This window comes from Acinonyx jubatus, chromosome D2 (assembly GCF_027475565.1).
Source record: "Acinonyx jubatus isolate Ajub_Pintada_27869175 chromosome D2, VMU_Ajub_asm_v1.0, whole genome shotgun sequence".
Taxonomy (NCBI): domain Eukaryota; kingdom Metazoa; phylum Chordata; class Mammalia; order Carnivora; family Felidae; genus Acinonyx; species Acinonyx jubatus.
Window position 1 is genome coordinate 57179181 of NC_069393.1, and position 26901 is coordinate 57206081.

At 41.9% G+C, this 26901-nt stretch overlaps 1 protein-coding gene across 2 annotated transcripts in view; it reads right to left on the reverse strand.

Annotated features, from left to right (window-relative positions):
* The window catches only part of DNMBP (dynamin binding protein), a 111367-nt gene that overhangs the window by 41651 nt on the left and 42815 nt on the right, over positions 1 to 26901 (reverse strand). Inside the window, exon 5 of one of the 2 annotated variants that reach the window (XM_027062831.2) lies at positions 17268 to 19244. In XM_027062831.2, the coding sequence (XP_026918632.2) occupies positions 17268 to 19244 (1977 nt within the window). Of the gene's footprint in view, positions 1 to 1190; positions 3252 to 17267; positions 19245 to 26901 lie in introns of those variants that run through there. The other variant, XM_027062832.2, reaches the window with a different exon arrangement.

Sequence of the window (26901 nt, forward strand, 5' to 3'; positions counted from 1 at the left end):
AGGAATTTAGAAGTCATTCAATCCCTATCATCTCAGAGCAAAAACACACCTAGAAAAAAATGGCTAGCTGCTAAATACCTCAGCCTTCCAATTAAAGCCGGGCTTAGTTTCATTTTTATCTTTATAAATGCAGGTGGAGACCCTGATTTATCCAAAACAATGCCCTGGAAATTCTGGTTAGGTTAAGCCTGTGACGGAAGACCACAGGATAAACCACTGGCAGTTCTGGGATCACACCAGGGACTTGTCATGCCCCCACCAACAGTGAGCCTGTTCTGAAGATCTAGATGAGAGACTTCCCGCTCAGGAGGAAGGTGTGAGATGGAGTTTCTAGGTCATTCACATTTTCTGACTCTAACCCTTATCCTCTGCTCATAACCTACACCACCCTCAAATCGGCCTCTACCAGAAAGTTGGCTTCGTGAGAGAATAGCATAAATAAAAAGAAAGACTTAACAGGGAATCCAGTAATTATAAAAACAACCACAACAAAACAAAACAAAATGAACATAATTCATTTCAGAGAACAGCAGAAGACAAACTGGCAAGAAAGAAACAACCTCTACATTATAAAAGACTCTTAATGTATCATGTTACAAAAACTTCGTTAAGGCGAAGTGAGATGAAGTAATTTGAATGTACAGAGCATCATGAAGAATATAAATAATCCTCTGATTTCCAGAAGAGTTGTAGTGCTCATCATTCACTTAAGATTCCTGAGTGTAAAGATACAAACACTCTATAAAACAAATTAAATCCTCTTTTCCCCAACGTCTAAAGAAGCGTAGAGATGGAGAGAAAGATCCTGCCAGGAAAATAAACTTCCGCTTGGTGCCTCAGTAATGAACTTGCCATTCCCATTAGACAAAGAAATATTAAAGAAAGAATGGAAAGATATTTGGGATTAGAGACCCCTAACAAAACCAAGAATGATAAAGATATTTCCCATGAGAACACGGTCTCGTTCTGGAGGCCATGGTGTGTGTTTATAGTACTGTATCCGCTCTTGCTCTGAAAAGTGCCTCCCAGAGGGATTAAATTTCTAAGGTTGTTCTCACTCAAGACACACTGAAAAAAGAATTTCAAGCGCCAGGTTCCTTAAGTACATGGGTGTTCCTAGTACCTAGATAACCACCCCTATTACCTACTTTCATGTTTTAGCATTCTAATAAGGCTGGCTGAGTTCGTACCTTGAGTTTTCTTCCTGTTTTGCACAAATTCTGAGCGTCTCAGGGTGCTGGGTGCTGTGCGGCGGTAGCGACTATTCCTTTTCCAAGTCTCAGGGCCATTTGTCTTTCTCTCGTCCTCTAAATGCCAGGTATTCTTTCCTAAGGAAGGGCCCTGCGGAATGCCGCTGTGGTGTTCTCCCCGATCCCCTCTCGTCCACTGATTCCGCAGACCATCCGGGAAGATCCCTCTGCTCCCAAGGGCCATCATTCCTGCTCTGTCCATGCCACTGTCCTCCAAATCCTCCATCTGATGGGCAGAATCTGTTTCTCTGTAATTCTGAAATTTATACTCACAGTTTGCAAATAGAGTGTCGTGGCCTTTATTTTCTGTATCAAAGTCACTCTGATCCACGACAGGAGTCTTTGTTTTGGGATAGATTTTATCATTTTGACACACACCTTTGTCCCCTTCATAGTATTTGGCAAATTCTTTACTTTCACTGACACCATTCAAATCTGGGAAGTCCACAGACTGACCATTAATATAATTCCCAGGAACCTGACATAAATTGCTGCAGTTTCTACAATAAATATTAGTTTCTTTACAATCCTCAGCATTATAATTAAAATTCCTGTGGTCCACGTGCCACTTTTCAGGTTGACCACCATTCCCCACAGGATCATCCAAACCACTGTGGCGAGTCTGTTGTCCAGTTTCTTTAGAGTCCTCAGGATTACAGTTCAGATTCTGACCATCTACGTAGCCATTCGTTTCCCTATATCCTTCAGCTTTCCAGCTTTCTGGGCTGCCTGTAAGCCAATTATCCTTCGTCTCGGGGCTCAGATTCCCATAATCTACATCTCCTGAGTTCCAGTAACCATCACAGTCTTGAATCACACTTCCATAGTCCATACAGTCCTTTCCACTTTCCTCTGCTTCCTCGTGGTCTGAACTTGGTTCACTCTGCCCAAAAGCCCAGTATCCACAATGCCTTTTTCTGAAGGGCCGATTGTGCCCTGACGTCCAGTTTCTGGAATCCGAGGCGCCTTCTCTGTAAAGTCCATCCAGCCCTGTAAGATCCCTCTTCTGTAGACTCCTGTGATCTTCATACTCCCAGCTGGAGCCCCAGTGCCCTTTCCTGCCCGCTCCTCTTTCTTTTCTATCTTTGTGGGTTTCACACATGTTCAGTGCACTTAAAGACTCGAGTTTTGCTTCCCTCTTCCATGGGCCTGGGTGGGGCTGAAATGTGGACAGGTGCGGTTTAGCCCAAGGCTGTGTCCGTCCTTCTGAAAATGTCTCCCAAAGTGCTCGAGACACTCACTCTTCTTGCTCCTCCAGCTGGGAGCACAGAGAAATGTGGAGTTATTTCAACCTCGGATCCAATCAGTGAGCTGCTATATCTTTCCCCACAGAGGCCAGAAGATAATTAGTAACTAGTGTTCATGTGATTGGAGTTGGCAGCTTCATTTGGTGTTTCCCTCAAGCTGGTCAAACTGGCTTGGCTGCTTTCTGTGCTGAAGGTGGAAGTATTCTGCTGTTCTAAAGGTTTTGTAGAAAAAGCAGAGTGAGCAAGAACAGCCCCCTTTAAAAGCCAAGGTAAGGTCATCTATCAATCTCATTGGCCTCTTTAGATATTTCTGTAATCAACCAGGGGTATAAATAATGTTTTCATGTGCAGCTCAACCTGGACCTCTGTTCCTCATCTTCCAAGTTCAGCTTTCTAATCCTTAGACATCTGAAACTCTGCAGGTCTCTGTTTCCCTAAGAGAGAGAACTCTTCCTCCTGTGAGAGCTTTGCTTTTTATGGGAGTCAGGTTACCAGTTAGTGAGTACACACTCAAATCGCAAGTGGTTTCAACTCCTGCCTGCAGACGCAATGGGGCATCCCACTGAAAGGAAGAAAAAAAACTTCCTTTTTACTCTCATCTGGTGTCTGAGTAATTTTAAAAGTGTCCCCTACAAGAATGTAGTTAAGTATGTTTTTCACACTTCCCTTGATATGTGCCATGCCAGAGAAGCATGAAAACCATTTTCTAAATCTCTTCTCCATCCAATCATGCAGCAATATTCAGGAACTGGGGAATAAGGTTAGGAAGCAGAAAGGTGCCTATAAAAAGACCTCTGTGGATCAACAAACATTAGATGGGCACCTATTATAGGTGAGGTATTGAAGAAGAGAGAAAAAGTGAACAAGTCAGTCCCTGCCTCTTGCAATGCAGGAGCAACCCCACAACAGAAGATCTAATGTGACAGGTGCTATGACAAACACAAGGGCAATGCAACAAAGCAAAGTCCCCGGCAGGGCAGCTGGAGGGTATCATGGAAGTGGCGGCATTTGAGCAGTGCCTTTAAGCACAAGCAGGATTTCCCTAGACTTTCTACATATGGAGGACTAGGAGATGGGGAACAGTTTGGAGGATGGAATACGTAGAAAAGTAGTAAGAGAAAAGGCTGGAGCGGTAGGTTGGGGCAGATCCCAAGGGACCGAATGCCATTTACTTCATTCAAGGGAGAGTACTGTGCTCAGAGACAGGCTTTGGTAAGATGATTGTTTTAGCTAACTGGTCATCTATCAACGTCCAGGAACGGTTCCTTGAACCACTGTCTAATCCCTATTTGTGAAACAATATACAGAACCGTGAGGAGACCAGGGTTAGATGCTGTATCAATAATTAGATGTTGACTCTTGGATGAACCACTCACTCTCTCTGGGACTCGATGTAGACATCTAGGCCCACTGACCTCTATGACACCTCTGATTCCTTCAGTTTAAAAAATCCATGTTCCATTTTCCTCACAACTTGTTTGTCCTTTCCTCAAATACCTAAGGCGCTAGTATGCACCCTTTGGCTGCAATCTCTGGATTGCCAAATCTTCTGATGTGAAGGTTTCTGTTCTGTTCCTTCACACCTTCCAAACCAATAGCCGTAGCAGCGGCAGCCCTGGAAGCTTCTATGTTTCCAGTGTGAGAATGTGCTAGAATCGGGGCGAGGGCTAGCAAGCTGACAAAAACAAAATTTTTTTTTTTTTTTATCTTCAGTACCCTGCAAAGAGGGTACTGTATTACCCTTACTTTACTGCTGACAAAGAAAGAGTCTCAGAGTTTCAATAACCTGGTCACATAAGCTGGTACCAGCCAGGGAGGGCCACAATCTGAACTCAGATCTGTTTGACTTCGTGGCACTAGACGAACAGGGATACTCAAAAATGTACTAGAAAACCTTAATTTCCCTCAAACCAAGCAAACGAACAAGTAAACTCTATCATGATCTAAGTCAGAGGTGGGCCACTTCTGAGGCAGGTGCGCTCACACTGGCCCCTTCCCTTCCCCTGACATTCCCTCTGTGCCTCCAGTCCTGGAGTCTGCCCGTGCCCCCTGCCACCACCCCCCAGCTCGGCCACCACAGGGCCGTTCCTCGCCATTTGACCACAGTGCACATCTAGACTGGCACATAAAGTAAGCCAGGCACACTTTTAAATACTGAAAATAAAGATTAATCTTTCCCCCACTGTTACTGGAAACAAAGTTCCCTTTAGCTACTTTGTATTTTTGATAAAGATAGCACTGTAAGAAACACACCTAGTACATCAACCAAGAGAAGATATAAAAGAGGATAAATTATGGAGGCCCTAAAGTGCCACAGGGCCCTGATGCTTGCTGTTTGTCACCAGAGTGGGGGCGATTGGCTGCAGTGACTATCTGTGCACCCCTCACCCCCAGTAGACAGAAATACTGCTATATTCAATGGTAGGAGGGAAGACAGGCAGCAGGATTTAGAAGGAGACAGAAAGAGGGAGAAGGTGCCAGAAGGGTAAAGGAAGAAGAGGGAGGAGACTGGAAAAGAACCAGCAAGAACACATGCCTCCCTACACTTCTGTTAATGTCTCTGTTAACTATGCAGGTCATGCCTCTCGTCTGGTGACCGACGCTTCCACACTAAGGGTGCCCCAGTGATGTTCTCTGATTCCTACAGTTCTTGCTGTTTTTCAGAGCACTGAGCAAATCTCTCTCTCATTTTACCTACGTCATTTTATTATGCGTGTGTATCTCCATTTATTACACTGAATGCTCCTTGGAGGCAAGGACCATGTCTAACTTATATCTCAGTCCTCAACGCATCTCTGCACATGGGTTACCCAGCAGGTACAGACAGGTTTGAGGAGCTGATGTTTGCAGCATGTATGGGGCATGTGCTAGATGCCAGGCAGAGAGCAGGACAGCTTGGAGGTTAAGAGCACAGCTTTGCCAGCCCTGGGTGTGAGTCTGGACTTTGCCACTCACCAGCTGTAGAATCTTGGGGAAGTTACTTAAGCTCTCCAAGTTTGTTTCATCATGTTTTCATCTTAAGCACAAAAGACATGACATTTCTGTGGAACATAATTCTAAAAAGCCTCATTATTGATGAATTCCCACTACCTGAAACTTGAGACACTTTTGTTCTGCCACCTGTATATCTAATGCAAGGATGGTTCTCGAATGTATCTCAAACCAAGTCACAGGTATGGAAGGCCATGGAAGAGCCTGGAACTTGCTATGGCTTTGGGGATGGAGCACTGAGCCAAGATTCCCTTCCAGCCCCTCTTCAGGTCCTCAGAAATCATCAAGCTATCAGGCAATCCCCCAGGACTTTAGGACTTCTCATATTAAATGATCACCTTAAAAAATTTTTTTCCTTAGTTTTTTAAATGTTTATTTATTTTTGAGAGAGACAGAGTGTGAGCAGAGGAGGGGAAGAGAGAGAGAGGGAGACACAGAATCTAAAGCAGGCTCCAGGCTTTGCGCTGGAGCACAGAGACTGACGCGGGGCTTGAACTCACGAACCACGAGATATGACCTGAGCTGAAGTTGGAAGCTTAACAGGCTGAGCCAAGCGAGGGCGCCCCTAAGTGATCACCTTCTTGAGGACATGACTAAGAGCTCATCCTCACGAGTCCCCTTGAGGGTAACTGTTGCTGCCGCCCCTGTTCAGCCCAAGTGCCCTAGTTCTTCCCTGATCCTTCACAGCAAATCTGCTCCAGGACACTCCCCGGGCCTGCCCCGCCTCTGAGGCTGCAGTCCCCTCAGACCTGAACGCGCTCGCATAGCGGTCCTCTCCCGAGCATAGTTTAGATAGAAGTTTCCTCTCCTTAATACCATCTGCTCTCCATCTCTCAGAAGATGACTCCACTTCTGGCCTTCCCATAATACTCTTTCTTGTTGGAACTTATTTTTCCAGTCGCTTGCAGTGATCTAAAGTAGAGGGGCAGCTGAGCGTGTGTACTTGGCCCGCCTTCTTGAGCCAGCCTCTCCGGACCACCATTCTCCTGCTGGGGGTTCAATCAGTATCCTGCAATTCCTACATCCGTACATTACTTTGTATTATTTTCCTTCCTGAGGACACGTGGGTTCGGAGCTCTCTGGCACACCTGCCCGAAGTGACACAGCCGTGTTCTCCGCGAGCCCCAGACTAATGCTGGTGCCTCACTTCCTTTCTTTTCCTCCTTTATAAATTATTTCTGTTTCTTCATCCTTTCCCTAGCAAATCTACCATCCTACTGTGTCTGTATCCACACACTCTGCCTTCCCTCCTGTTAAAATGGAGAAACTGTCGCGGCTCTGATAACAGGCCAGTCTCTCTGCTGGTTCCCTGGATCCCAGTCCCCCTAATGCCTCAGAGACTGTGTTCTAGCAACAAGGCCCTCCCTCTGCTTCTGCTTCTGCAATGCAATCACTCCGATGGATCGGTCCCACTCACTGGACTATCTGCGTCTTCTCCTTCGCTGATTCACCTTCCTGGTCTTCTACACTCCCAAACACTGGTGTGCCCCAGGGCTTCTCCTAGATATGCAATTACCTAGCACATGGCAGGAATGCAGGGAACACTGATAGGACTGGAAATGTGGTTTCCAATCTTATTCAGTGCCGCTGCCTCTCAGCCTAAAGGAAGAATTTAAAGGAGACCACTACGGCTAAAGCTACTCATAGGACATCAGTGCTACAGCCTCTGGTGGTGTGGACAGAGGGTCTGGAAATAAAGGAGAAGAAAGACACCTAAGATCTAAAGGTTAAGTTCCCCAGCAGAGGAAGAAATGAAGCACTAATGAAAAGCAACAACTGACTGGGAGGAGGGAAGGCAGAAGCAGAGAGCATTCTGGGAGCACTGTAAAAGGCAATAAGGGCTGGAGTGTTGGAAAATAAGAGGTGTTTGGGGGGAAATGTGATATGCTCTGAAGGGTGTGAATATTCACAATGAGACAGGGCTGTGAGAAGCACTTAAGATGTCTCAGAATTTATACCTCGTGATGAACTGAAAGGGTTATGAGTTAGGTGAGGGCTCAGAGAGACGAACGACCAGCGTGGGGATGTTGCTAGCATGAATGGGTAAGCATGTTGGAAAGCTGTATGACTCCCTGATAAGCAAGCAGCCAAAAGTGTATCTGTGAAGAAGGGTTAAGTATTTTTTTTAAAGATATCAAGACATACATATATTCTCTTATAGTTTTCAACACATGAGAGTACTAAAAAATGCTATGCCTGACAATAAACTATTTTGGAAGTAAGTTGACAAGGGTCTTTTGGGATCCCTCCTCTGTGAGCCCTTGAATTTCTGGGTTTTTCAGGTGTTGCTTCCTACACCCACTCTCAGAGATCAAGCAGTCCTCTCTCAAGTTGAAACACGCCAACATCATGGTGTGGCACAGTGACAGGGCACAGAAGGCTGTGCAATGAAACCGACCTGAATTTGAACCCCAGCCCTACCACTTACTAACTGTGACAGTCTGGGTCAATCTGGGCTTTCTCATTTGTCATATATGCACAATATGGAGGATTCAGGAAAGTGTGTCAAAGACCTAGCACTCTGTGTGACAAGTAATAAGTGCTCAATTAATTATAATTATGATCACTGTCTTTCACTTCCTTCAGCTAATGGTGAGGTTCAGTGCCTGGGCCACTTCTGTGTATCTATACTCTTTCTTTTCTTTTTTTTAAGAAGTAATCTCATTAAAGTTGTGGCTTTAAATAAAGTTTATGGGCTGTCAAAATTGATTTGTCCCAAATGTACGTCTCCAACCCTTACCCCTCCCCTGAACTCTGGGCTGTATATCAAACTTGCCTAATCAATACTTCTACCCGGATGTTTTATGGGCTCATCAACATGACCAAAACAGAGCTCCTGACCTCTGTCCCATCCCACCTCCCCCACCAACCAGCATCTCCTGCAGTCTTCACCATGAATTGAGAAATTACTGGCAACTCCAATCCTTCCAGTTGCTCACCCGCGGGGTCATCCTTGACTCTTCTTGTTCTCTCACACCTCACACCCAATCCACCAGCAAATCCTACAGGCTCAGACTCAAAATATACCCAGGACCACACACTCCGCATCATCTCCAGTCTACCATCCCGGTCCAGGCCGCCATCACCTCTTGCCTGCAGCATCACTGCAGTAGCCTCCCAACTGGCCTCTGTGCCCCTAACCTTGCGTCTTTCTGTTTGGCCTTCACACTGCAGCCAGAGTGACGCTATAACATGCGCCAGATTTTACTGCTCCCCTGCCCAAAACCTTCCCGTGGCTTGTCTTACTCTGAACAATGAACTACAAAACCCACACCTTAGCTCTAGCTGAATTGGCCTCCTTGCTGTTCCTCAAACACTAGCTGCACATCTGCCTACAACGATTTCCCCACCCCCCAAAAATGGCTTGGCTGGCTCCCTACAATCATTCAGATCTTCACGCGAATGTCACTTTTCAGTGAGGCCTTCCCTGATTCCATAGCTTCTTTTGCCTTCTAGTACATATTCATATTTCTACTTACTGTTTGCCTCTCCCCATGAGGGCAGAGATCACTGCCCTAACTCCAGAGCACTGCCTGGAATACAGCAGGAGCTCAATATATGCAGATTAAATGACTGCCCTGGAGTTTCTCATCTCTTGGGGCTTGCTACATCTGGCAAAGTGTAGGCTGGGAGATGACACACTCAGTGGCCGTGTAGTGGCAGGAATGACTGTGGCCAAGGGTCTGTGCTAGCAGGAGGCAGGCAGGTCCTTTCACTATATCCCTGCAAAGCCCCAGTGAAATCTGAAACCGATACTTAAAATCCCTGGATCTATTCCAGTTTCTCCTCCCCTCTGCCATGAGCTGAGCATGAGGAAATGTTCACAAAGCCATGCTACAAAGTTAGGTATAGAGATTCTTTAACTAACTTAAAAAAAAAAAAAAAAAAGAATAGTGATTCATGGGTTAATTATAACTAAGTCAACCATTCCAAGCTACATTTCTTGACACACACATTGAACCCCGATTGTAAAAGGAAAACTAGTTTCAGTCCTGAATTAACATAGACTATTAAAGCCTTCTAACTGGTTGCTGTTTTATACCAAGACAAAATCCATTTAAAGTAACCGAGCTAATTTTTACTGAGCCAACATCCTGAACCACATGCCACAAGTCAAAGATACTTGCTTTTTTTTCTCATGTACTGACAAATCAGAAAGAAAGATTATTATTCCTTTCACATAAACTTTTACATCTTGAAAGACCACAAAATGTTTGGCTATTTAACTCATTGTGTTTTACTAGTTTGAGAAAGAATTTTTATTTTATTTTTATTTTTTCAATATAATTTTTTTATTTAAAAATTTATTAGTTTTTATTTTTGAGACACACACACACACACGGTGTGAGTGAGGGAGGGCCAGAGAGAGAGGGAGACACAGAATCCAAAGCAGGCTCCAGTGAACTCAGCATAGAGCCTGATGTGGGGCTTGAACGCACAAACCATAAGATCAAGACCTGAGCTGAAGTCAGACACTTAACCTACTGAGCCACCCAGCACCCTGAGAAAGAATTTTTAATACTGAGGCACACCAAGGAGTCTTCAGAATAATAAATAGCTTCTGGATGTAGAAATAAACTATACTTTCAAATTAAAAAAATTTTTTTAACATTTTTTCATTTTTGAGAGACAAAAAGAGACACAGTGTTAGCAGGGGAGGGGCAGAGAAAGAGGGAAACACAGAATCTGAAGCAAGCTCCAGGCTCTTAACTGTCAGCACAGAACCTGATGCAGGCCTCAAACCCACGAACCGTGAGATCATGACCTGAGCCGAAGTTAGATGCCAAACCTACTGAGCCACCCAGGTGCACCTATACTTTCTAGAATATTGTAGATCACTTCAGTATAAAGATGTTACTCTTCCATATCAGTAATTTTCTAACTTATTAAATGAATGGCTCTCTTTAGTGGGTCTTAGATCTCAGTATGTTGTTGAAAATGTTACTTTCTTGAAACACATTCTGATTTGATGTGCAACAGCCTTTTAAAATTACCCTGAGAGTCTCTGGTCAACATTCCCTTGACATTACCTTCAAGGGAAGAAAAGTTTAGGAGCGAGGCTCCCAATATGGAAGAGGCTGACTCTACCCTTTACCATTCCCTGCACTGATGTAGAACTAATGGGGTCCTTACTCACACTGAAGTAACTATGACCATGGTTCAAAGGCTTCAACAGTGTGATTACGTACAGAGGTCAACATCACTATGATCACTGGAGTTTCAGAGATACACAAATATGAATAATACTATGACTATGTCCTTCGTATTAATCAATGGATAGCCAGTGCCTGCCTCCTAGTATGTGCTTAAGAAATATTTGCTGAATAAAGAAATGAATGTACAACCCTGATTACTTGTCAAATTGAGAGGCATGTGAACCTCTCCTAGAGACAGGAAAACACTATGATATTCTAAAATAAGATTCTCTCAGGGCTACATTATGTAGTCCTAATCAGGGTTCTAAAAGTAACATGTACTGGGAAACCTGAAAGTCTGTGGATTAACCCCAAATCTTTCCATTGCTCTGGAAGTCAACCTATTTATCAGATTTGAAGATACTGTGTTTTAGATATGTACCTTAATTTATTAACTAGCAACTCATTTGACCAGAAGCTCTCTGAGAGCAGAGAGCACATCTGTGTTTATTACCCTGCCCTTAGCACAGTACCTATAACAAACATTTGCTGGATGAATGACTGAACTGAATCCCATCCTGAAGCCTGCAAAATGGCATTTCATTCCCCAACATGCTATAATCAGAGATGCCTCCTACTCTGATTCTACTCTGACTCTACATGGTAATTCCAAATTTAAAGCTCCAAATTCTCAGATGGAGCCAAATACTGGCTTCTCTAAAACTAATCCTGGGCTTTCAAATTTCTAATAACTAAAGTTTACGTTATTTGGACCAATCCTCTCACAGGAAAAAAAAAGTTTAAAAAGTTGGAGGAAATATTTTTAAAATCTCCGAACTATCAATACACTGACAAGATGGTAGCATGCTGGCCAAAACCAAAAGAAAACTGGAATCCAGACAAGCAAATAACCACAGAAGCGGCATTGCCCCACAGCACTTGCCAGTTCCAGAAAACGGAACTTTTGTTTCAATGGTCCTCTGAGGAGAAAAGGTCAAAAACTCAAAGCCCAGAGCTTATCCAAGGCGAGAAATCTAAAAACAGCACTTTTCCCCAAATAAGCTAAGATCCCAAGGGACCCCAGAGAGTGAGTCAGAATTGGACCAGCCCTCTTGCAAAATTACAGTTGGGGTTCCTATATCTTGGTTTTCCATGGAACTTTAAGCTTTGAAATTAATTTCAGGAACCAAACTGAGATGGACTAATGCTTCCATGTGGAAAATGCTTCTCAGTGTTTCTTGAGAAATGTATAGGTCTCTCTGAATCCTAAGAAAAATCAGCCTAGAAATCTTGAAGACAAGAGAAAATACTATAATTCTCCTTTACGAATAAAGCCTAATAATAAAGGTAGACACATTACTGGTTTGAAGGCATCTACCGATGTCCAGTTGAAAGCAAGAACAGAAAATACTGACACAGAAAGTGAAAGATTAAGGTTGACCAGACAAGAGTACACAGAAAAGTGATCAGGATCTAATCAGTTAGTTTTGCTTGTAGCTCTTGCTATGTTATGTTTACAAGTGTGTGTGTTCATGGCCTTGTGTGCTGCTAACAGTGAGTCATTCTTGCAAATAAATATTAATAAGCTTATTTGTACAGTGTATGTCATACAAACTTTGTAAGTGATATCAAGTTCTGGAAGCAAAACTGGCAACTCTGACAAATGATTCTGTGCAGTGTTAAATCTTGCTCAGAGCAGTGAATGTTCCATTATTTGAATACCACCCAAAACTGTCCAGCATTCTTCAGGGTTTAATATTTGCTATAGGGTATAGTTCTTTATAAATATTTTAACAGAAGATTATGGAGACCATGAGAATATGAATATTGAATTATTATATTGTACACCTAAAACTAATATAATGTTGTATATCAATTATAATAATAAAATTTTTTACAGATATGAATAGTTAAAAATTTATTGTCTAAATTTTCTTTAACTTTTTTTTAATTCAGTTTTTGAGAGACAGAGAGAGACAGAAGACGAACAGGGGAGGGGCAGAGAGAGAGGGAGACACAGAATCTGAAGCAGGCTCCAGGCTCTGAACTAATACCTCAGAGCCTGACATGGGGCTCAAACTCACGAACAGTGAGATCATGATCTGAGCCAAAGCCGGACACTTAACCAACTGAGCCACCCAGTTTGTCTAAATTTTGAATTAGCAAAAATATTATCTAAATTTTGAATTAGCAAAAACAATATTGATTTCAATGGCAAAGTCAAAATCAGAGCAAGTACACAAAATACTTCATTGTTAAAAAAGAAAATGAACTTACATGTACCCTAATGGCCCCACCTGAGGATGCTTTTAGCTACACTCATAATCCAACCAACATCAATCTAAGATGGAAACTCTTTCTTATGCCTGGAATATTAACATAACAATGATCAATAGGATCAGGGCAAATAAAGCTTTTGTATTTACAATCTTGTTTTAAGAATAACTTTTAAATACTAATTACTTGTGGTATTACTTTACAGTTTAGAAATTATTTTTATTTACAATTTATTTTATGTTAATGTTCCCCTCTTCTAATGTTTTCAATTGCCTATTGTCATGTTAATTTTCTGACTTTGATAAATATTCTATAGTTATGTAAGATGTTAAGGTTAAGGGGAAGCTGAGTGAAGGGTATATGAGAACTTTAATTTTTTGCAACTTTCCTATAGATCTAAAATTATTTTATTTTTTTAATGTTTATTTTTGAGAGAGAGAGAAAGATTGTGAGCGGGGAGGGGCAGAGAGAGAGGGAAACACAGAATCCAAAGCAGGCTCCAGGCTCTGAGTTGTCTCAGCACAGAGCCTGACACAGGGCTTGAACCCATAAACACATCATGACCTGAGCTGAAGTTGGCTGCTTAACTGACTGAGCCACCCAGGTGCCCCAGATCTAAAATTATTTTAAATTAAAAAGAAAGTCTTTAAAGTCTTTAAAAAGTCTATTATCAGGTAGAGAACACTTTTACATGTTATTAAAATATATAATCTTGTTGGGGCACCTGGGTGGCTCAATTGAGAGTTGGACTTTGGCTCAGGTCATGATCTCGTGGTTCGTGAGTTCAAGCCCCACATGGGGCTCAGTGCTGTCAGTGCAAAGTCCACTTTGGATCCTCTACCCCCTCTCTCTGCCCTTGCCCCACTTGTGCTCTCTCAAAAAATAAACATCTTAAAAAAACAGAAATACATAATCTTGTCATAATATTTGGTTCATTACAAACCATGCATTTATATATATGTATGTATGTATGTATGTATATATGTGTATATATGTATATACACACACACATTTCTTATATATGTATATGTGTGTGTGCCATGATAATATAATAATCTCTTTTAGTATTAGCATAAGACAGGAAAATTATAATCTCTGAAACTTTTAATGTAAGCCTAACAAAGAAAAATTATTCATTGTAGATGATTATGGTATTACTATTATTATTTAAGAACATGTAAATAAATAGTTTAAAATTCAGAATAATTTATAGTTTAGGAATTAACAAAGATTCCAGTTTCTTTTTCTTGAATCCCAAGGATTACTATCCTTTGGGAATTTGGGAACATTAGCAGATCACAAAAAAACTGATAGAAACAAATGCAAATCCTCTCTGGAATCAGGTGCCTTCATTGTAGGCCTTAACGTTTTGCAAATACTATGACCAGCACACAGTAAAAGATAATCAGACACATAACGAGTCTAGACCACATGAATGAGGAGTAGGCGACATCAAAAATAACCCCACTAACACATAATATCTTGGAATCATCATATGCAGACTCTAATACTAAAGTTATGCTTACCGTATGTAAAGAAAATAAAAAACAAGCTGAAAGCTACCTGCAGGAAACAGAAAACTATAAAAGATGACATTTCAGATTTGAAAAAAAAATAGAGCTTCTTCTACAAAATGAATCCTCATGTCACCGTAATTCCAGAGTCTTAAGAAGGAGGTGTAGCTAGCTACAACAAAGAACCTTACCTTGGGTCTGACACAGCACTGGACTGTTTTGCTACCCATGAACTGTGTCTGATAAGGGGACTGGCATCTCTGTTCCAACAGTCCCCAGAGCCACAGTGGTCCAAGTTCAAAGTAACAAACAGAGGTAGGAGATGTATGAAAACTCTGGGAAGTAGACACGCAAACTTCAACTTCTAATTTCATTCAGTTAAACTATATCCAATTTATCAAGTATTTAATGGGTCTCTACTACCTGCAGAATACTCTGGCAGGTGTGTGGGAAATGATACACTAAGACAAAGTATATCTTCTCAGTAGGTTTAAAATTCACATTGGGAGGCATATAAACAACTAAATATAATATCAGTCAGAATTAGATGAATGCTGTATCAAGAGCATTGGAAGAGTAAAGCCTAGTGCTCAAACTGATGATTTCCTTCTTTTTCACTGTACTGACTATATTACTGAATATCATTTTTATGAAAATAGAAAACGATGACCTTATGAGGTACTGTTAGTGACTGCAAGGAATAATTTCATCACATTAGCAATAGACATAAATAATACTTATTGAAAAAAAATTAACATTAATACAGCCTATGCTGTTGATAGATTCAAATGAAGAAAAATCTTTTTAATTAAGACTGTACACACCCACTGTAGATCTATCACATTATTAAACTTTTAGCACTTAAAAAAAAAAAAGCACGGTAAGAACACTGGCTAAATTATTAAATTAGTCCTAAAAAAGGTCAGTTGAAGGAAAAAGAATACCCATTTCATCACTTAGTACCAGTACATTAATCTATACATCCATTTAAAAACACTGCATGGGATCCTTAAGCACAGAAGACATAGCATTTCTGTGGAACACAATTAATTCTAAAAAGTATTACTTTAAAAAAAATGTCTTTTTAGTAATCTCTGCACTCAACATGGGACTCAAATTCACAACCCCAAGATCAAAAGTTGCATGACCCACTGAGCCAGCCAAGCCCTCCTAAAAAGCCTCATTATTGAGAAATTCCCACTACCTGAAATTTGAGACACTTTTGTTCTGCCACCCGTATATCTAATGCAAGAATAGTTTACAGGTGTATCTCAAAACTTACAAGTTGGAAGGTGGTGGAAGATCCTGGAACTTGCTATTGCTTTGGGGATGCAGCACTGAGATTCCCTTATAACTCCTTTCAGGCACACTGAAACCATCAAGGTATCTGGCAATCCCCCCAGGACTTCAGGTACTCATATTAAATGATCACTTTTTTTCTTAATGTCCCCTTTATTATTTTAAGTAAACTCTACGCCCAAAGTGGGGCTCAAACTCATGACCCAAGACCAAGAGTTGCATGCTCTACCGACTGAGCCAGCCAGGTGCCCCTAAGTGATCACCTTCTTGAGGACATGACTAAGAGCTCATCCTCACGAGTCCCCTTGAGGGTAACTGTTGCTGCCGCCCCTGTTCAGCCCAAGTGCCCTAGTTCTTCCCTGATCCTTCACAGCAAATCTGCTCCAGGACACTCCCCGGGCCTGCCCCGCCTCTGAGGCTGCAGTCCCCTCAGACCTGAACGCGCTCGCATAGCGGTCCTCTCCCGAGCATAGTTTAGATAGAAGTTTCCTCTCCTTAATACCATCTGCTCTCCATCTCTCAGAAGATGACTCCACTTCTGGCCTTCCCATAATACTCTTTCTTGTTGGAACTTATTTTTCCAGTCGCTTGCAGTGATCTAAAGTAGAGGGGCAGCTGAGCGTGTGTACTTGGCCCGCCTTCTTGAGCCAGCCTCTCCGGACCACCATTCTCCTGCTGGGGGTTCAATCAGTATCCTGCAATTCCTACATCCGCACATTACTTTGTATTATTTTCCTTCCTGAGGACACGTGGGTTCGGAGCTCTCTGGCACACCTGCCCGAAGCGACACAGCCGTGTTCTCCGCGAGCCCTAGACTAATGCTGGTGCCTCACTTCCTTTCTCCTTCTCCTTTATAATTTATTTCTCCCATAAGTCTGGTGAATACAAATGGAGTCCCCGAGGCTGGTCACCCCCAAATTAAGGGACAGAATTTGAATATTTGAATGTGCAAGGTGGGAAGCAGTGAACTGCAGTAGTTAAAAACAAGAGCTCCCAGTTCCCTTGGTAAGCTACTTAATCTCTGCAAATCTTACCTTTCTCATCTATAAAGCAGCCCTATGAATTATCCCAGTGCCTTTAGGGTGGCTGTGAAGATTATTTGTGTAAGCAAATGGTAACCAGTCCTTATTATGAACAAGTTAATAAATGTTAGGACTTATGGTTACTATTGAAACCCGGTCCTTAAACCACAAAGACATAAGGAGGAGTTTTTCATGAATCTTAGCCTAGGAGTCGTTAGTCCTCACTACAGCCTGGTTAAGGGACTTTCCAGCTGCCTGACTGCTATGCATACCACACCAGAACAGGAGGCATGAACATCAATGAGGTTTGAGCTTCTTTATCTGGGCATCAAGTGAACTCAGGAAGCTACAGTGAGTGGTCATAGGATATACCAAGACAGACCAGTCGAATTGTGATATGAAATTAGGTAATGAAACAGCAAATCATTCTTTGTCGAAGACGGTAACATCTCCCTTAAAAAGCACAGGGAGGCTGTTAACGCGGACTTGTGGATGTCAAGAAGCGAGTACATTTTGTTTCCTCACCACTCACCTCTAAGTTGCTGGAGTTCCATATTCAGACTTTCAATGTTGCTCTCGTAGAACTCAAGGTCCTCAAGGGTCTCTGCCCTTAATGATTCCTCTTGCTTCTCCTCCACCGTCACGTTTAGCTCTTCTTGAGCCCCGCTACACATATCCAAGTCCTGTTCCATTTCCTGAATCCTCACCAGTACTAACGGACACAGGGAAGTTTGGTCCGGAGTCTGTTCCATATTCTCAGGGCCCTCCTTTTCTGGGGTCTCACAGCTAGGATGGGGACAGGTTAGGAGCCTGGGGGATATCATTCTGTGCTGTGCCGGGGGAGGCAGGGGAGCTGGGCGAGAGGGTCGCACTGCCAAGGGAGGTTCAGGTTTCAGGCTCTGGGGAGAAGTGGATGCTGGAACAGAGGGCCGGGGTGGCGGTGGCCTTAGGGCTTTTCTCCTCTCAGGCAGGTCCTGCTGGCTGAGTAGCTTTGAGGAACCTCGGACAATGTCCTTCTCGGAGTTAAAGTCCAGGATTGAAAAGTGGCGCAAAATTTTATCTGGTTCTGTGCCGGGTCCTGACAAGCTCTTCTCAAACTCTATCAGCTGTTGTGTCAACTTAGAATCCAGGTCAGTGCTGCCTTCTCCCTGCACAAGTGTCATTGCTTCCACTGCGAACCCTTTATCTTGCAGACCAGGTTTCACCTCTGATCCAGAACAAAAGCCAGAGGCATTTTCTTTGAGCGTGTGGGGCTTTTTAACACATCTTACCATGCCCTGGAGCTGAGGGCTCAACTGGCTGGGTCTGACTACCCTAGGGGCAAAAAGACTAGAGCCACTGTGAGGAGGTCGCACTGGCTTCTGAAGGGTTTTTGGTGGGGAGTGCATTCCTCTGGGAGGTAGGCTGGAGTAGTCTTTAGTCCTTGCTTCGAAGGGAACAGGGTCAGGATACTGCTCTGAGCTTAGGAGGCTCCCTCCCACTGGAGAATAATACTGGTTTTTCTGCAGTCTGGGACGAAAAGGTACCTGAGGTTGAGAGGAAACCCCATTGATAGTCTCTGAAGGATCCTTTGCAAAACAGTCTTTGGCAAGAGGCCGTTCGTGCCCCAGGCCCGGGCTTCTCTGGGGCCCTCCTGAGGTGCCCTCGTCCTGATGAGAATTTTTGTTTACTTCATACGCAAAAGTCAGATGCTCCAGGGGAGAAGCAGATGTTTCAGAAATAACACAGTTGGACTTCTCCGCTTTATATTCGAGAGTTTCATGTCTTCTTCCTTCTACTACTATGGAGTTCTCAGAACAATCCAGAGAAGTGTCAGGGATCTCAGCAGGGCTGCTTTCCTCTGGCACATCCATGGTCTCCTCTGCTCTTGTTTTAGGAAAGAGCTTTACAAATCGGTAAGGAAAGATGCCTGTCCTGCCCTTCAGTGATCCTTCCAGCCAGCCATCTTCCAGCGTCCCCAGAATTCGGATTTTATCACCTACCTCAAAATCCAACTCATTTGGCTCCAGGGCTTGGAATCTGTAGAGGGCAATTCCGTAGGTCCCTGGCTGCTCCTCATCCTCTTCGGGCTCCCTCTCCTCTTCTCCTGTAGGGGTGTCTTCTTCACCGTTAACAATGCAATCGTCGTGATTTCCAGAACTTACCAACTCATCCACAGTCCTCAGGGGCCCCAAAAGCTCTACAAAACCTTCTGGAAAAATGCCTCTTCGACCATCTAATTCCCCCTCAAACCAGCCTGGTTCAGGAACTCCTGTAATGGTAATCACATCCCCTTCTCTGAAGTCCAGCTCCTCATCCAGCTGGGCAGAAAGCCCCATCAGCGCCCGGGCTTGTCCCATCGAGTACTCAGGAATCTGGAGCAAGGCACTCTGTGAGTGCCACTGCTGGCTCCGTGAGGACAGGCAGAGCTCCCGGACACACGAGGACGGGAAGAAGCCCCGCGCGCCCCAGCAGCTTCGGCCCTGCAGCCAGCCGGCAGTGGGAGCACCATCGAGAATCACTAGGTCGCCTAAAGAAAGAGAAGCAAAGATAATGACCTGAGTCATCACCCCAAAAGAGTATTAACATAACTAATAGTACAACTCATCATTTTAAACGTCAGTTTCAGGGAAATACACATCTGGAGTTTTAAGGGCATAATACTTTTTTTTTTTAATGTTTATTTACTTATTTTGAGAGAGACAGAGAAAAGAACACGTATGCAAGTGGGTGAGAAGCAGAGAGAGGGACAGGGAGAATCCCAAGCAGGTTCAGCTCTGTCAGCAGAGTCTGATGCAGGGCCTGATCTCATGAACCATGACCTGAGATCATGACCTGAGTCGAAATCAAGAGTCAGACACCTAACTGACTGAGCCACACAGGGCATAATACTTTTGATAATTTAGTGAATTTAGTGAATTTTGACAATTTAGTGACAAAATAGTACACGTTTCTGCAAACAAGTGGTTTTCAATGTGTGGTTCATGGAATCCTGGGGGAGCCCCAAGATCTTTTCGGAGTCTATAAAGTCAGAACTATATTTTCTTCATATACTTCACATACTTCAGTAAACCACAGTTCAATGAGAATGAACGTAGATACAAATATGAGAATCTAGCTTTCTTGTATTAAACCAAATATTAAAGAGATTTGCAAAAATGTAAACGAATGACACTCTTCTCATTAAAATTGTTGTTTGGAAAACTATTTTTCATTAAAAATATGCTGTTTATGTTAATATATAATAGGTTTTAAAAAATGAATTGATAAATGTTTTTAAATTTTCTGTTTTAATAGCTAATATTGCAAATATCAAAAACCCACATAAGTAAGAGCTCCCTCGGGTCTCAATAACTGTTAAGGGTATAAAAGGGCTCCTAGGATCAAAAAGTTGAAAAATACTACTTTTAAACAGTGTTCTTACAGTCTGTGTCATTGGATTAGTTTATAAATGATAAAACATATACACATATCGGTTGATGGGGGGTGGGAGGGAGGGGAGGGTGGGTGATGGATATTGAGGAGGGCACCTTTTGGGATGAGCACTGGGTGTTGTATGGAAACCAATCTGACAATAAATTTCATATATTGAAAAAATAAAAATAAAAAAAAAATTTTTAAAAAGGGAAAAAAAAACCAAAAAAAGACATATACACATATCTGGGGCACCTGGGTGGCTCAATTAAGTGTTCAACTTTGGCTCAGGTCATGATCTCAGAGCTTGTGAGTTTGAGACCTGTGTCAGGCTCTGTGCTGACAGCTCAGAGCCTGGAGCCTGCTTTGTATTGTGTGGTGTCTCTCTCTCTCTCTCTCTCTCTCCGCCCCTCTTCTGCTTGTGCACACACTCTCTCTCTCTCTCTCAAAAAATAAACATTAAAATATACATGTATATATTTTATATATAAATATATAAATATAAATATAAATATAAATATAAATATAAATATAAATATAAATATAAATATATATGGGCTCCTGGGTGGCTCAGTCAGTTAAGTGTCTGGTTTCAGCTCAGGTCATGATCTCTCAGTTCATGGGTTCGAGCCCTGTGTCGGGCTCTGTGCTGACAGCTCAGAGCCTGGAGCCTGCTTCTGATTCTGAGTCTCCCTCTCTCTCTGCCCCTCTCCTGGTCATGCTCTGTCAGTCTGTTTCTCTCTCTCTCTCAAAAATAAATAAAAACATTTAAAATATATGTATGTGTGTGTACACATGTCCACTGTAATCCTTTGAACCAATGCATCTACTCTCTCATGCTAAATCGTATTTAATATCCAATATGGAACAATAAAACAAGTCTTCAGGAATGGTTTCTTTGTTGGGGGTACAGGGTGTGGGCAACAAATTCTTCATTTATATCCTCCAGAGGCCTTCTTGAATTATTCTTATCCTGAAAATACCTTATAATAAAGCATGTTCTAGTAATAGGTACTTTTGTTTCGAAAATAGTTCCAATATCAATGTTTCGGTTAACTTCACAAAATGTAAACTGAACAGTTAGTGTCTATCTGTCTTACTGTTGAAGAAGGTGAGGTAAAGAAAGGATAGGGGCACAGTGTTTCTGGAAAAAAAATGAAATTAAAATTCAGTCTTAGAGGATTCACCCCAACTTAAAGAACTGCTCTATGGTTTTGTAATAAATTGTGATAAAACAAACTCTTAATTATCTGATGATGAATTATTCATATTCTGGATTATCAGTTTTAATCTTTTTAAATCTTCCTGTTACTGGCTGCCTAGTCAATTTTACTTTCATCAGCAGAGGTGATCAAGGGATGCAAGCAGCCCAAGTAAAATAAGACCAGGACAGCAAACACCTACCAAAGTCACATAAGTTATTTTATAGTCAAGCATATGTTATAACTAGATTATCTTCTAGGGTATCAACTTTAGGGTATCTTTTAGGGTACTCAACTTCTCTTGATTTGAAAAAAAAAAAATTTAAGTCTGTCCTATCTTCTCACCAAGTGAATGGCATGTTCCTTAATGGCAGGTACCACTTCTCTTTTGTATTGCCTGAGTCTGATACGATGCCTTTCCAGAGCAAGCATTCGTTGTCCAATTTGATGATGATTCTGCAACTCCCAACTCCCAAATAAATCAATCCTATCTTCCCTCTGAAACTGGCTCCAGCCTACTTCCTTCCTTTCTTCCTTTAATGCCTTCTTTCAAAATAGTGTTTCCACTCACTACTTGCCCTGGTCCAATTCTCGCCATCTCACTCTCTTAAACCTTGTCCCAGACTTCATCTTTTCCAGTCTCTTCCAGCCAAACTGAGATGATAAACGTACCAGTTTTATCATATCCCTCCCCCGCTCAATTTTTTCCTGTGAGGCATGAAGGCTTCTTACTACTCCCATAGGATTCTTCTCTAAAAATCCTATTCTTGGGGTACCTAGTGACTCAGGTGAACGTCCGACCCTTGATTTCTGCTCAGGTCATGATCCCAGGGTTGTGGTATCGAGTCCCACGTCAGGCTGAGCATGAAGCCTGCTTAAGATTCTCTCTCCCTCTGCCCCTCACCCCTGCTCATGCTTCCCTCTCTCTCTACAATAAAAAAAAAAAAACAATAAAATAAAATTTAAAAGTATTTCTTATTATCTGAAATATATAAAAAATAAGTTTGCTCTAAACTCTCTAAAAAGGTTTAGTTACTAAACTACTAAAAGACTATTCTTATGTTTTTACCTTAGTGCAACCTGGCACCCACATCCAGTCGTAACCCGTTCCCTGCCTCCACCCCAGCCAGACAATATTATCTCCCTATTCCACACAAGGACACTTTCATTATTTCCTATACAAACAAGACTGTCTGTCTGAAACCCTAGCATCCTTCTCTAAAAGACCTTAGAAACTCATATCCACTTTGGCCATCTGTAGCCTAGTAAAGAAATTATCATTTACATCATTAATTTTGACACTTGTATTTTTATATACTACACAGGACCCAATGTTAAGATTTTGTACTTGGTGGTAGGCACCCAACACATTTTCACTGATTTGATGTTTTACTTAGATATTCCTGAAAAAAATATATAGGGTCTTGGTCCTATATTTCTATATTCCTTTAATTTATGGCTCACTATCCATTGGTTAGAGCCTGGGGTCCTGAGAATTTTATAAATGATTTTTCCCCCACTACCTCTAAGGCTAATCCATCAGAACCACAGAAGAAACTCACTGGAGACATGGCTACTATCCAGGCACAAGAGGCTTTTGGGTGAATCAGAAGAATAAAGGCATGCCATAACTCCCACTCTACTGGCTTTCCTAAACTGTAGAATTACAATATTTTCCTTGTGTTGCCAGATCTCCATGAAACCCTTATAATAGGGCTTGCTTTTCCTATTTTCACCCGGGTGACTGTTTCAATAAGCTTTATTACCTGGCAGACTGTCATTCTGTTGGCTACTTTTATATAAAAAAAGATCTTTTTTCTTTTTCTTTTTTTTTTTTTTTGAGAGACAGAGTGTGTGCAAGCGGGGGAGAGGGGCACCGGGAGAGGAGGGAGAGAGGGAGAGACAGAGAGAAAGAGAGAAAGAAAGAATCTTAAGCTTACTCAAACATGGAGCCTGACGCAGGGCTCCATCCCACAACCCTGGGATCATGACCTGAGCCGAAATCAAGAGTTGGACACTCAACTGACTGAGCCACCCAGGTGCCCCCAAAAAGGTGAATTTTTTTAAGAATCACAGTTTAAACCCCGAAAAGCATGTTAGATTTAATTTTGCTCAACACCCTTATTTTGTAGCCGTTACTGAGTTTTTGCACCATCTCTCATTTGTATCAGAAAGAGTCGTGCAGCTATTGCACTGGCATCCCAGGTGAGTCCTGAGGAAGAGGCTTCCTGGTGGTCATTTCCAGCCTTCTGAAACAACAATATGAGGAACTGCTGGAACAGAGCGCCCAGATTTCAAAAACAGAAAAATAGGAAGTGTGGTGGTGACTCTTAGAGTCAGCCTGAGCCTTTCACTCATGCACAAATAATCCCAGCCGCCAGGCTGCTTACGTTTGCTGGTTGATTTTTTAATTCGAACGAGAAATGCATTAGGAATAAGATGGTAAGAACAAACGCAAGCCTTCTTAGAATCTGAAATGTAAGTAGTCTGACTCCGTAGTATTAGGTCCCCCTGCCCCCCAGCCTGAATCACAATGCCCAGGAGACTATGTGCTTTAGGCAGACTCACCACATGTTTTACTTAGATTTCCATATGAGCCATATGAGAACCTTACCCTCATCTGTCACACACACGGCATCACAAATTTATGGCCTGGGCATTATATCATTTATCAGGTTATTTATACATAAATTTATCCAAAATGTTAAAAATAGAACTATCCTATAATCCATTAATCACACTACTGGGTATTTACCCAAAAAATACAAAAACACTAATTCAAAGGTATACATGCACCACTATGTTTATTGCAGCATTATTTACAATGGTCAAATCACGGAATCAGCCCAAGTGTCCATTGATAGATGAATGGATAAAGAAGATGTGGTGTGTATATATACACATACATATACAATGTAATATTATTCAGCCATAAAAAAGAATGAAATCTTGCCATTTGCCACAACACAGAGAGGAATCTGGGTGGCTTAATCAGTTGAGCAACTGACCTCAGCTCAGATCATGATCTCACAGTTTGTAGGTTCAAGCTTCGCATCAGGCTCTCTGCTATCTGCACAGAGCCCACTTCAGGTCCTCTGTCCCCCCCTCTCTCTGCACCTTCCCCATTCGTGAGCATGCTCTCTCTCTCTCTCTCTCTCTCTCAAAACAAAACATGGATGGAGCTAGAGAGTGCAATCCTAAGTGAAATAAGGCAGTCAGAGAAAGACAAATACCATGATTTCACTCATATGTGGAATTTAAGAAAAAAACAAACAAGCCAAAGAAAAAAAAAAGAGACAAACTAAGAAACAGACTTTTAACTATAGAGAACTAAGTGATGATTACCGGAGGGGAGCTGGGGGCGGGGGGGAATGGGGGAAATAGGTGATGGGGATTAAGAGTACATTTATCATAGGAACACCTGGGTGGCTCAGTCTGTTCAGCAACCGACTTTGACTCAGGTCATACATGATCTCACGGTTCGTGGGTTCAAGCCCCACACTGGGCTTTGTGCTGACAGCTCAGAGCCTGAAGCCTGCTTCAGATTCTGTGTCCCCCTCGCTCTCTCCCCCTCCCCCTCCCCCACTCACACTTGATGTCTCTCTCTCAAAAATAAACATTAAAAAAAAAAAAAAGAGTACACCTGTCATGAAGAGCACTGAGTAACATATAGAATTGTTGAATCGTTTTGCACCTGAAATTAATGTAACACTGTTAACTATACTGGAATTAAAAATTTAATTAAAAAATAAAATTATGAATTCATTTTTTATTGGTCTTTTTTGAGGGTGAGGAGGTGGCCTAGAAAATGAGGTTATAAGCATTCTGTGTTATATGAGGCAATTATCTGTGATATTTCATCATTCCCACTAATTTTTTTCTCTCCTTTTTCTGTACTTTCCTTTTCATACTCTCTTTTTTTTTTTTGTTTTTTGTTTTCCCTCTCTCTTTTTTTCTCCCTCTGTTTATTTTTAAAACAGTAAATGGCCCTGGCCACCTGCACTGATCCTTTAAGAGAGCCTTGTTTTTCTCTGTTTAAAAATATTTCTGTTTGAGGGGGCCTGGGTGGCTCAGTCGGTGAAGCATCCAACTCTTGATTTTGGCTCAGGTCATGATCCCAGGGTCGTGGGATTGAGCATGGTGCCTGCTTAAGATTCATTTTCTCTCTCTCTCTCTCTCCACCCACCCCTCCCTCCCTCCCTCTCTGTCCTTCTCCCCTCCTTACTCTCGCTCTCTAAAATATAAAAATAAAAATAATTTTTCTATTTGAGTAAAGTAGACAAAAAATGTTACATTATTTCAGATGTACAACACCGTAATTCAACAGCTTTATATGTTATGCCATGCTCACCACAAGCATAGCTACCATTTGTCACCATACATGGTTATTACAATACTATTGACTGTATTCCTCATGCTGTGCCTTTTATCCCTGTGACTCCTTTTTTTTAAAATTTTTTTTTTAACATTTATTTATTTTTGAGACAGAGAGAGACAGAGCATGAACGGGGGAGGGTCAGAGAGAGAGGAAGACACAGAATCTGAAACAGGCTCCAGGCTCTGAGCAGTCAGCACAGAGCCCGATGCGGGGCTCCACCCACATACCACGAGATCGTGACCTGAGCCGAAGTCGGCCGTTTAATCGACTGAACCACCCAGGCGCCCCTCCCTGTGACTTCTTAATTCCATAGCTGGAAGTCTATATCTCTCGCTTGCCCATCCCTCCACTACCTCTCCCCTCTGGCAACCACCAGTTTGTTCTCTGTATTTATAGGCCTGATTTGCTTTTTTGTTTATTCGTTTTTTTTAGATTCCACATATGAGTGAATTCACTTGGTATTTGTCTTTCTCAGTCTGACTTATTTTACTTAGCATAATACTTTTTAGGTCCATCCATGTCGTCACAAATGTCATGATCTCATTCTTTCTTATGGCTGCATAATTTTCCATTACATATATATATATACATACATACATATATATATATGTATGTATATATATATGTATATGTGTATACACACACACACACACACACACCATGTTCCTTATCATCTATCAGTGGACACTTAGGTTGTTTCCACATCTTGGCTATTGTGAATAATGCTGCAATAAACATACAGGCACACACATATCTTTTTGAATTAGTGTTTTTGTTTTCTTTGGGTGAATTATTAGAATTATTAGATCATATGGTATTTCTATTTTTAATTTTTTGGGGAACCTCCATGTTTTCCACCAGGACTGTACCAATTTATATCCCCACCAACAGTGTACAAGGGTTCCTTTTTTCCACATCCTCACCAACACCTGTTATCTCTTGTCTTTTTGATTTTAGCCATTCTGACAGGTATAAGGTGATAATCTCATCGTGGCTTTTGATTTGCATTTCCCTGATGATTAGTAATGCTGAACATCTTTTCATGTGTCTTTTGGGACTGTATCAAAATAAAAAGCTTTTTCACAGTGAAGGAAACCACCAACAAAATAAAGAAAGCAACCTACTGAATGGGAGAAGATATTTGCAAATGACTTATTTGATAAGAGGTTAATATCCAAAATATATAAAAAACT